Source organism: Pollicipes pollicipes, unplaced genomic scaffold (assembly GCF_011947565.3).
Source record: "Pollicipes pollicipes isolate AB1234 unplaced genomic scaffold, Ppol_2.1 Scaffold_3087;HRSCAF=3621_pilon_pilon_pilon, whole genome shotgun sequence".
NCBI lineage: Eukaryota > Metazoa > Arthropoda > Thecostraca > Pollicipedomorpha > Pollicipedidae > Pollicipes > Pollicipes pollicipes.
The window spans coordinates 39,448,041-39,459,875 of NW_023596225.1; the positions used below are offsets into that span (position 1 = coordinate 39,448,041).

Here is an 11,835-nt window from a genome sequence, read left to right on the forward strand (position 1 = left end):
GCTGCGCTAACATCCTCTTTCAGCGGGCCCCGGTCGGGCCGAGGAGGTGGACAGCCGACCTGACCTGACCTGAGCTGACCCCGCCCGGGGTTGTCCGGGCGGCTACCGGTGCAGGCCGCTCATCAATACAACGTTCAGCTAATCCCGCGTGTTTGTCGTGGCGAGCCCACGGGGCCGATGGCACACGGACGGAGAGAGGACGTCTGAGGATGGCGTCGGAGGGGGCGGCGGCCGGGCGGCCGGGCTGCAGCGTCCGTGCACGGGACCGGCGACGCTGAGGCACTGATAGCGATGGGTTTGCCAGATGGTAAGGGGGTTTGGTGATGATGAGTTGGAGTTTTAAGGGTGCGTCGACGGCAAATAGTCGTACAGCGCCCATAACTAGCGTGTTACCAGGCGTAGGCTTAATTCAAACGATTTTTGAAATACAGACGCGGTTTGCCTAAACTACTGCGAGAGTCAGGCATGGAGCAGTGAAGGAAACATCACAATAAAGCCAAAGGCAGATAGAAGCTGAAGAAGCTTTCCAGATCGGACAGCTCTGGAGAGTCATTACCTGGAATGTCAGGTAGTGTAATATCTGAGGCGAGGCCAAGAAATCGCACTCGTTCCAACAAGGTCAAGACGGGAAATCGACACGTGGTGCACAGTCAGCGGGTCGTGACATGGGAGGCTGTCATCAGCAAACAGCAGGTAACGATGAATGGGGCATGTGTGTTATATGCGTAGGCGGCACAGACTTCTCTTCGGTCTTTGTGGAAACATGACTGCCCCAGCTCTATCTGAGGCTTGATGATTTTCAGCTCGCTGCTGAGAGAGTCCCAGTGGTTCCGCCATCGCTCCCGCGTATATGACGAAAAGGCTGGTTGCATGTCCTGTACAGGTAATGATGGAATGGGCATGCGCGTTCCTTGCGTTGCACGCTTGGCTATTGCATGTGCCGAGATCATTTCCAGTATCCCCACACAACCCGCGATCCAACACCAGATCACCGTTTTTTCCTCCCGATCCAGTGGTGTAAGACGCGAGAGAACATCTTGAACTAGTGGGTGAGCCAAGCGCGGACCACAAAGAGCCAAAAGGCTGCTCAATGAGTCGGAAAAGTATCAGATGTAAATCATTGTCCACTTCTAGAAAAGAGGGCTTTGATGATATCAGTCAGCTCAGATGCGAAGGCGGATGCATGGGTGGGCGGCGCCGATCGATGGCGTATCAGATTGTATTGACAAGGCTGTTTGTGCTTTTGAGGCCATCATCTTTATCTTCGGTAGGCTGGTTGGCGGTATGCTAGCCTGATAGCACTGCCGTGTTTTGATGGGTGCAGGCTTTGGGATGGCCGCGGCTTGTCAGTGAGCGGGCGCGCCTCCCACAGTCTAGCTTTAGATCGGTTACTACGTAACTGGAACGATTGGTGCCACCTTCGCGCCCCCCCCCCCCCCCTCTGCCCTCTCCCTCTCGCGTGCCGTACTGCGTTGCCTGATTTTGTCTGCTGTGTTGAACGTCTACGACGGAATCGTCCGTGCTGTGGAATCTAATGATTTGCATTCGGGATGAGTACAGCGGCGAGCTTTAACCCGGGCAGCTTGCCCGTGCTCTCAGCCTAATACATGAACAGTGACGTTGGGAGTCTTTCCGGGTCCAAGGCGAACTTGAAGTGCTGTGAAAATAGTTTGACGCCGCACGATATGCTGCCAATTAAAGTCGTGTCCCATTCCGTCACCGACAAGTGGCAAGATCGCAATCAGTAACATCCGGTTTGTGACGCTTGGGTGGGTAGATAATGTCGTGGGCCTGATTGCAGGGTGCGATCTCAGCTCACCTATCTCGCCCGGAAATCGTGCACCATGAGTGCAGCCGCCGGCAGATGGAGCACGTCACAGATTGATCGGTCGATGACCGGTTTCGATAAATGATAACGGGGCGACAAGTGGTATAGATTAACAGTGGGTTCTGGGGTTGTCGGTCATGTGCCAGTCATGGGCGCAAACAAGCAACGCGGTCAGCGCCCTTAAAACTCAATAACTAACGGGATGTAGGCCACTTCATCTGCGAGGATTTTTTCTGCGAACACCATTGTCTTGCCTCGTGCGTTGTCTTCCGCCGTGCTTCCGTTAATGCTGTCGAGACTGCAACTGCACACCTCAATGGCCTTTTGATCAAGGACTCGCCCCTGAAAGCACCATGTATTGTGGCCCAAGGAATGGCTCGCGAGTGCGCCGTGTCTCCCACGGCGCACGAGCGGGGCGCTACCCCGCGCGTGGGTCAGAAAATCTTGCCCACTCGGACAGGCAGCGAAGCTGACGCGAGATCAGAACGTCAAGCGAGATCAAAACTTGCAATGACTAGCAAACAAGCTCAATGATCCAGGGCTGTGTGCTATCGCATGACAATTGATGACGCGGTTCCTGCAAAACATCGCAGCGGCGTGGAAGTGATGCGCGCGTGGTGCCAAAATGGAACATCGACCGTCGTGCAACGGCGAACGGTCGGCGATGACACGAGGGCTTCACACGCAGCGACCACTACGATGACTCCAAAATCGAAACTAGCAAACTAACAGTATCGTGCAGATTACACAGGCTCTGTCGTCACGCCGCAAAACAAACCACGAAAACCCCAAGTTGATGCCTCTCATCCCATATACGGTGACGGCGGCGTATAGACCGCAAAAAACTTAAGAGCAGGACAAATGCAAAATTCCCTTCAACGTGCATGACAAGCATGTTTCCAATACGGTTTCAACCACTTCTGAAAGTTGGAGATGGGGCTACCCCTTGGCTGTCCAGGAAGATACACCGCTTGGTGACTGACCTTGATCATCACCACCATCCTCGTCAAACCTCCGATGGAAGGCACAATACACGGGTACGAACACCGCAAGCTCAATTCTCCTGAATCTAGTGAGATCACGTAATCAAGGAATGGCGACAATAGACGAACGCAAGTAAAAAATGCAGCGCCCTCAACTGGCGCGGTGCCCGTGTACACGCCGCGAACGCGCCAGCCCACTGCGCGATGAAGTGACGCCGGACGGCCGGCCGCGGACCACACTGCGGCTGGGCCGGCCGGCGCTACTGGCGCCAGCTGGACCACACTGGACCACACTGGCGCCAGCTGGACCACACTGCGGCTGGGCCGGCCGGCGCTACTGGCGCCAGCTGCAGAGCAGCCGGGTCTGCTGGGAGCAGTCGCGCGGCAGCCGGTGGCCGGCGCTACTGGCGCCAGCTGCAGAGCAGCCGGGTCTGCTGGGAGCAGTCGCGCGGCAGCCGGTGGCCGGCGCTACTGGCGCCAGCTGCAGAGCAGCCGGGTCTGCTGGGAGCAGTCGCGCGGCAGCCGGTGGCCGGCGCTACTGGCGCCAGCTGCAGAGCAGCCGGGTCCGATGGGAGCAGTCGCGCGGCAGCCGGTGGCCGGCGCTACTGGCGCCAGCTGCAGAGCAGCCGGGTCTGCTGGGAGCAGTCGCGCGGCTGGGCCGGCCGGCGCTACTGGCGCCAGCTGCAGAGCAGCCGGGTCTGCTGGGAGCAGTCGCGCGGCTGGGCCGGCCGGCGCTACTGGCGCCAGCTGCAGAGCAGCCGGGCCGGCGCTACTGGCGCCAGTGCCAGCCTTGCAGACGGCAGTCGGTCTGCTGGGAGCAGTCGCGCGGCAGCCGGTGGCCGGCGCTCCGCGCGCCCAGCGCCGCCGAACCGCTGCACAGCGAGCCGCGCAGCTCGAGCAGCTGGAAGGCCGCCACGTGCGGCCCTGTCGCCGCCACGAAGCCGTCGCGCAGCAGCGGCCACGAGCGGAACACTGCGCCGGCCACGGCCACCTGCAGCCCTCTCTCGGCCGTCAGCATCTCCTGCCGGCGGGCACTGGTCGTCACGCGCCGTCGCACACCCGGAAACGCACCCCCATCCCCCACCCCCCGCCGCGTGGGGCTCCGCCCACTGTCGGCGTTCGCCGCGAGCCCATCTGCTCTACGCAGCGGCTGAGAATGGCGGTTGTGTGGGATAACGCGGTCGACAAGCCGCACCCGTCACTGTTTGCGTGCACTTCGGAGTGCACGTTGCTCGCCTCGCTCCCGACACGCCCCTTCACCGACAGGCACGGCTCTGTCAAGGTTGAAGGTCGAGGGGCGGGGAGAAGATAGGTTCTCGACGCTCGGTACGGGACTCGAGTTAGACGAGGACTATCTGATCCCGTCAAACATACCGGCCGGCTGTTTGCCTAAGGCTGATTCCACATACGCTATCGACATTTGCAAACAGGCCCGAATGTGCGTGCAGGCAGTCTCCGACCATCACGCCCGCCCACTAACATCCGGCCTTCCGTCGGGCTCCAGCGAGGCCTACTTCTGACGTACTCAGCCGGCCGGTTATGCCGGACGCCGACGCGACGGCTCTACCCCGAGAGCGTCGCCCGACGCCGGCCCGCCCCGTGGCCGCGTGAGGTCCGCCGCGCCGCTCACCTTGTCGACGTGGGGCAGCAGGGCGACCACGTGGCGTCCCAGCCAGGCGCCGGCCTCCTCGAACAGCTGCAGGCTGAGCGGGTCGCCGAGCCGCGCCGCCGCCGCCACGTGGCCGCACAGCGTGGCGAACCGATGCTTCTGGAAGTTGGTGTACGCATGCGCCAGCAGGCCGAACCTGCCGACAGAGGCGCGGCGGGGATACGAGTGTCGGCCCGGGAACAGGTACTGGGGTCACGCCGCCGGGGCCTGCGGGGGTTCACATAGCCAGCCTATGACCTGCACAGCATTCGCTCAGCAGTGACCACACCTGAGGCGCTCCGACAGCTTCGCCACACAAAGGCCACTGTTTTAGTCTACGTGCTGATGTTGCTAGGCAACGGTGTCTCCCACCGGGGTTCGCCGCATTCCGTCTCCACTGGAAAACACGAAGGGCCCGCGACAGCACGAACCGCTTTTGACCTGTCGAGTGCCATTCACGCCGCGGCCCGGGACGGGCGCCGGGCGGCGGCTGGAGCGGACGACGCGTACCGGTCCTTCACGCCGAAGCAGGTGTGAATGGCCTCCCGCACGGCGTCGGTGCTGTGCGGCGGCCGGCGGAGATTGTCATCCTCGTCGAACACCCACTTGATGGCCTCGTGCGCCACCCACCAGGCTGTCAACAACGCCAGCGTCATAAGACCGGCACGCCGCATAAGCCGCCAGCTGACAATCACACATCCGCCTGTGATGGGACGACAGCTGATTACGGACGACGGCCCGGCCCGGCCCGGTCACCGTCACCAGTCCCGTCAGACAGGACCTTTGCAAGACAGCAGGCTCGTGGAAAGTCGAACAGCGATGGGAGCAGTGTCTACGAGTTGTGCCATGCGAGTTGTTAGGCAGTTGAGTGCGGCCTGTGTATGGGTTTCACGCAACCGCGCAGCCCATTCGCGGTTGTGGACTGATAACCGCACCTGCGGATCAGGTTTGCTTCCGAAACAATGCGACGCCACAACTCCACTCGTTCGATCAACACCAAAACCGTACAATTTTCCGATTGGCAAAAGATTTAACACGTGGTTTTGGGAGCGGGCCCAGGCCGCGCCCCCCCCCCCCCCCCATCCCCCCGGTGATGCAGCAGCACGAGACGCTGGCGCCGGAACAGGAGGTCCGAACCGTGGAATAACCTGGCCCCAGCCTGTTAGACAATCGGTACTGCGGAACTGTAGTGTACCACATGAACCCATAGCACGGCCATCCGTGGTACAGAAACCCCCAGTTTGTCGGGTAATGCGGCGCACTAGGTGGCAATCAATAAACGTGGTAGCTGGTGACGTACAGGGGACTGCGGGAAATGGCCATGTCCGGCACATTTTGGCCCACAGCATACGTTTAACCGCGAATTGGACCATAATTGAACATGCATTGGAAGCGCATCAGTGAGAGCGCCACTTTCATGTGCCTTTCAATGGCTGAATTTTTCGGACGTCTGCAATATTAAATGTAAACAGTCTGTCTGCAATATTAAGTGCAATATAAATATCAAACTCCTTCTGACACCCCGTGGCGGGACAGCCTAGCCGTTCTTGCCATCACCTCTGCCAATACGACCCTCCCAGCAGGCGGTGAGGTCACGCGATAACAACGTTGGCACCTGGCACTGAACAGTCCGAGGATATGAACAGGCAAGGACATTATGCCGGCACTCTAGGGTGACCATGACCGGGACGACAAGCGGAGCTGTTTCAGGCACGCATGTTTCAACCCAGCAGGCATTGCAAAATAGGTGTGGACTAAAAATTTTCAATGCGGCTAGTTGAGTAGATTTTATGAATTTCACGCAACCCAGTGTATGCATGTTTTTGTACCAGGACGCATGCGTTAGACACCGCCAGTCCCCCGCCGCCCGAGCACAACGGCCACACACAGCGCGAGCCGCGGCCGCCGGCCGGCCTCTCACCGCTGCCCTCGTCGCCGAAGAGGTGACCCCAGCCGCCGCACCGGTGCGTGCTGCCGTCGGCCTTCAGCAGCAGGCTGTTGGAGCCGGTGCCGGCGATCAGACACAGCCCACCTGCGGCAAGCGGCAGGCGTCAGACACGGGCCGACGATCAGACACAGCCCGCCTGCGGCAGGCGGCAGGCGTCAGACAAGAGCCGGCGATCAGACACAGCCCGCCTGCGGCAGGCGGCAGGTGGAAGGCGTCAGGCGTCAGGCGTCAGGCGTCAGGCGTCAGGCGTCAGGCGCCAGGCGCCAGGCACGGGCCGGCGATCAGACACAGCCCGCCTGCGGCACGCGTCAGGCGTCAGACACGGGCCGGTGATCAGACACAGCCCGCCTGCGGAGGGCAGGCGGCAGGCGCAGGTCGCTCGGCGCCACGCCGCGATAGCACGCCCCACGGCTCGGTCTTCAACTGAACCTCCAATCGCTGCGCCTCCGCGATTCGCGCCGATGGTTTTTATGACGCTCATGGACACGACCGCTGGAGCAACCGTGACTGCCGCCAATACATTTTTACAATAAAGTAGACTTCAGATATATAAGACAATAATATTAGCCTTATTTTTCGGAGACAAACCAGAAGAATGAAAATATAGTTGGGTTGATATTTCGGCAACCTGCCTTTATCGAACCAATGGCTGAAGTGAATTCAAAATTGCCTGCCAAATTCACTTCTGTTTTTTGAATCTTGATTTCATTGTTCAGGTCAGGTCAGGTCAGGCCACGTTGCTGATCAGGTCATTCCATTTTGAGTTCACTTCTGCTATTGCTTCGATAAAAGCATGTTGCCAAAACATCAACCGAACTATATCTCCATTCTCTTGGTTTTCTCCGAGGAATAAAGCCAATACTACTGTCTTATCTCCGTGAATAATGTTCCCGGCTAATGCACCGAACAACTTACGTAAAGCAGGCTCCGATGAACCGCTTAAGTGATTCCAGCGCATATACCATGGTGATGTAATGGCCAAAATTCAGTCGTAACTATCATATAATAAATCCCCTCTGGTTAAGCCACCACCCGACGGTTAGAAGGTTTGGAGGGGCACACCAAGCCCGGCTGGGTCACCCGACGAGGTCGAGGCGGAGGGGGATGGGAGAGGAGGTAGCACCCACCATCCTCGAAGGCGGTGGCGATGGTTCCGACCGTGTCACTGCAGACGTAGCAGACCTCAGTCATGGTCGGGTGGCGCTCCAGCAGGCCCTGACGGAACGACTCGTTCGTCTCGGCCACCTCGCAGCCGCTCAGGCTCAGGCCCTGGCGGACACGGGTGCTGCTCTGACTCGGCACTCCCAGACTCGGCAGCTGCACTGAGACTGGATCCGCGACCCAGTGCCGACGGAGACAGGCGCCCAGACTCGGGAGCTGTTCTGAGACTGGATCCGCGACCCCAGCACCGACGGAAACAGGCGCCAGACTCGAGAGCTCCTGAGTTTCGGACACATAACTGATGGACGCATGTTCTGTGACCCCACAGCAGACTGAGACCAGCTGCGAGACTCGAGCTGATCTCATGACGGAAACGGGTTTCGAGAGCTGGGTGCCCGCGAGGACAGGCCCGGAGAGGCGGGAGATAGCAGAGATAAACGCCATCTGGATGGGCGAGGGGCTGACGCAAATGAACTCTGGAACCTGGGAGCACACGGGTACAGGCTCTGAGACTCGGAACCACACAGAGAAAATAAACTTGGCACAACACGGCATGGTGCTGCGGGCCCAAACGCTTGGTCTCGTCCCGGGGACGCTAGGCAGGCATCCAGCATCGCTCACCAGGGATCGAAGCGTGGTGTTCTGCGGCAGATCGGCCAATTTGAGGGCCTCGTCCACCAGCCCGCGGATCCGGCTCTCCGCCTCGGGCATGCCGATGAGCTGCAACGTTATCAAACGTACACACGACGCTCGCTGGGACGGTACCAAACGCACAACGTTCTGAACGTTGGGAGACGGCCCATGGTTACATGAGTAGCACGCCCATCGGTCTGTGCGACAGAAAGTGATGGCGGAAATTGGTACAGTTCAATATAAAAAAACGCCGAAGCTCTTCCACATGTGCACGCAAGCGCTCCACAGCGCGGATGTGATAGAACCCAAACTGGCCTATTTGTTGACGGGGTGTCATGAACAGGTGGAATGCATAGGACGCAAAGATGGAATGAACGCGTTACAGCTCGGGGCGTCACAGAGGGCGACGCTAAACGTGACTATGCACCTGAGGAAGTCATAGGCGAAGAATGTCAAAACGCGATTGGGTCACTGACAGTGGATGCAGGAGGCAGATTCGACCTTAGCGACCAGAGCGGACATGGGCATTCATACACTAATGGGACCAATATAACGACAGGCAAATCGAGCGCAACAGGCAAAAAACAGCACTGTATCGCATGCATCAACCATGGAGGAAGCGGCCACTACAGTCAGCGAACAGTGCCAAGCGCGGAGCTTGCCGCTGTTCCGTGTGAAGCAACTTACGAGGAAGTTAATACAGGGTCCGTCGCACTCGGCCAGACATTTTCCGGACGCATCAAACAGAGATATGGCGGAATGGCTGCCACCACTGAAAACAACAAGCAAAGCATTCACGACTCCACGTAAAATGAGGTCAAATGAACTAACTTAACGATCTATTCGATTATGCCAGCTACAAAGTGCACACGCAGGAAGTCGATGGGAGCAGATTAAGCAGATCCGTACTACCAGGCGCATGCGTTGTCACCATTACAGCAAGGCATCGAGAGCTAAAAATAATAAAAATTATACATAACGTGGCATGGTCAGCTCTCGGTTTTAACCCTCACCAAGGAAACGCCGAGGAGGGCCTCGGAGACCCCTGATGTTTTGCGGGAATCGCCTTACAGCATTATATGGCTGAAGCTGCGATTTTGATCGCTAAAGCTTGGACACCTTGAGACATACTTGGCTATCTCTCCATCTCCTGACGTTTTTGACAGAGTCGTGTTCATCGCGTTTCGTTTCTACCCGTCGAAAACGGACATCTTTTGTAGGAATATGAGCTCTTAAGTGTTATCCTGCACTGCCTGTTGCTGTTGATTAGGATTTAAGTGTGCGCCGACAACGGGGGTCACTGATCTGGGCAGGTCCTCAACGCTTTATCAGTAAAACATGCCGAACCAAGCCATTTGGCAGGAACAACATCTGACTTGTTGATATTTCCACTGGCGTTAAATTCCTCCTCTGGTTGTTCAGAAGGAAATAACCTTTGATTACCACGGCAAAGCCTGCCATGGAGTCCGCCCAGGCTCGGATGGCTGACCAACTTTTTTGCACACCATAGTACAGTTTCTCAACCTGACCTGTGCAGAGGTCACACCAGGTGGAGCCTAAGGCATTCCCTTTGCACTGCCCAAACCTGCGCACTGCACTGTTGGCCTGGAGCTGGGTCAGTCAGGTCACCTCCCCCCAGCCATGTGGCAGGTCAGTGGGAGGAAGTCCTGCTGGGACCAGGACTAGGCATCAGTGCGGCCTCCCTTGGAGCCTTGTCATAACCCCAGGTCAGATCTAATGAGTACATCCCAGGGTGAGGACACAATGCTTCTTTTAAGTATCCCATTTTGACCAGATCACTCTCAAACATCCAAAATGAACTATTGTGATTATGGTTTATATTCTACTCAGACAAAACAAATCAGCCATTAAAACAAAAACACAGGAGGGGTTTGAAACTGACAGTACATGCCAGTTTTTGGCCTGGAGGACATGGTTTGATATGCAAGGAAACATTCATTACATCTGTGCATGGTTTCATGTGCCAATCACTATACAATACCACCTACCTGATGCATTGACAAACATGCTCTCAGAGATCCAAAGAAGCAATACTGCACTACTTGGCCCTATTTAAATGGTATAGCATGTCAAAGATCACATGTAATGATGTTTGGTGATACCAAACTGCCTCTGTTTTGCATGAGTTATGTGATGCTGCTTTCCAAATGGCTAAGCATGCCTATTTCTAGATGTTAGGGGCTGTGTGAGGCTGCTTTCATCTGCAAAATTCAATACTTAGCAGTGAGGGTAAAACACCTAAAAACTCTCTGTTTAGAAAATTGACCATTTCTTCCATGCCACACTTACTACAAAGCTGAGACAGGGGCCCTCACAATGTGCCAAACATTGTCCACTTGAGTCATACAGCTCAATGCAGGAGTGGCTGCCTCCACTGAAAAGCACAGCCATAAATATATTCCTGCATAATGTTCATATATGTCAAGATAAATATATGCATGAACACACCAGGATTCTGTCAACATACAGGAAGTAGTCCCTGCAACTTAACAAGATAAGATGATCCCCATTCCCACCCCCAATCTGATGTATTCAGCATGAAGTGTCCTTGGTGGACAATGGCCAATAAACAGCTTCTGATCAGATAACAGTGTTTCTTGCTCTTATTAATGTGTTCACAAACACATCCATACTTTTATGATCAGTAAAACAAAAACAGGCATGCATCAACACAGTACACAAATGTTGCCATACCCTTCCACGCCAGCATACAAAACAGGGATGTTGCTCCTGTTAGCCATGGCTGATTTCATCCTGAAAAGGAAACTTGATTTGAAACACAATTTTTGGCTTGATGAGAGGTATCAACTACTGAAATTCTGATCAGCCTAAGCACAGAACAAATGAAACTCCAGGAGCATGTAACATAAAAATGCATTAGTATAAATGCACCATGGAATGGAGTGGTGGCCAAAAGCTTACATCTTAGCAACCATAGTTGGGTATGGTTAAATCTTACCAACCATAGTAAAAGGAAGACCATGGGAACCATTTTCATAAGACACCTCTATCATTTCTACGACTCTAAAGAAAAATGCATGGCAGTATTTTTAAGCCAATAAAACAACAGGAATTTAGCCACAAAGTTGAGGCGTTAACTAAATGGCACTCGGATCAGCGGTCCGAGACAATACGTCTTTTCATCACCATTAGTGCACAAACATAGCTTCAGCAAGCAGGCAGCCGTACTATTTGAAATGTATCACGTTTCGAAGCACCCACACCCCCACCAAGAGCACCCACACGACTGACCGATTTGGAACATACGCGCTCGAACCGAACAACACTTCTCTCACGCGGTATCGGAATGGGAGTAGCACCACGACTAAGTCGTTGAATGCTTGTTGTCAGTAAGGAATGTTCATTGATGACGTCAAATATGTGAAATATATGCTAAGCACCAGTGTAGTCTCAGCTTCAAGCTTTTTCTAGCAGTCACCTAAGATAATTTTTCATGGAATTCTGCACAGAAACTTGTAACCACCTTTCAACGGTGAGTAGTACTAGGAGCAGGGTGAAACCCGATAATATAAGATGTACTACGGCACTGCCGTAATGCGGAATTTTTGATTTATGTAAGGTTTCTGCGTTTTCGGTGATTTGACACTCGCGG

At 55.5% G+C, this 11,835-nt stretch overlaps 1 protein-coding gene across 1 annotated transcript; it reads right to left on the bottom strand.

Moving 5' to 3' along the window:
• Positions 1 to 3,279: 3,279 nt before the first annotated feature.
• LOC119090134 (N-acetyl-D-glucosamine kinase) lies at positions 3,280 to 11,453 on the bottom strand. The gene is made up of 10 exons (XM_037212927.1): positions 11,370 to 11,453; positions 10,917 to 10,976; positions 8,889 to 8,973; positions 8,190 to 8,288; positions 7,535 to 7,676; positions 6,381 to 6,491; positions 4,970 to 5,093; positions 4,442 to 4,616; positions 3,682 to 3,832; positions 3,280 to 3,359 (listed from the first exon to the last, which is right to left on the bottom strand). Exons 2-10 carry the CDS (start codon positions 10,973 to 10,975, stop codon positions 3,280 to 3,282), a joined length of 1,026 nt encoding a protein of 341 aa, XP_037068822.1. The 5' UTR covers position 10,976; positions 11,370 to 11,453.
• Positions 11,454 to 11,835: the final 382 nt, after the last annotated feature.

What these genes read in the sequence shown, in the direction of transcription:
- LOC119090134 (XM_037212927.1), bottom strand. Translation starts at nt 10,975, where the DNA reads ATGAAATCAGCCATGGCTAACAGGAGCAACATCCCTGTTTTGTATGCT. An exon ending in CGCCACCGCCTTCGAGGATG is followed by an intron (nt 6,492 to 7,534) that starts GTGGGTGCTACC and finishes CGCTTGCCGCAG; the next exon opens with GTGGGCTGTGTCTGATCGCC. An exon ending in GCGCGGCTCGCTGTGCAGCG is followed by an intron (nt 3,360 to 3,681) that starts GTTCGGCGGCGC and finishes GCTGCTCTGCAG; the next exon opens with CTGGCGCCAGTAGCGCCGGC.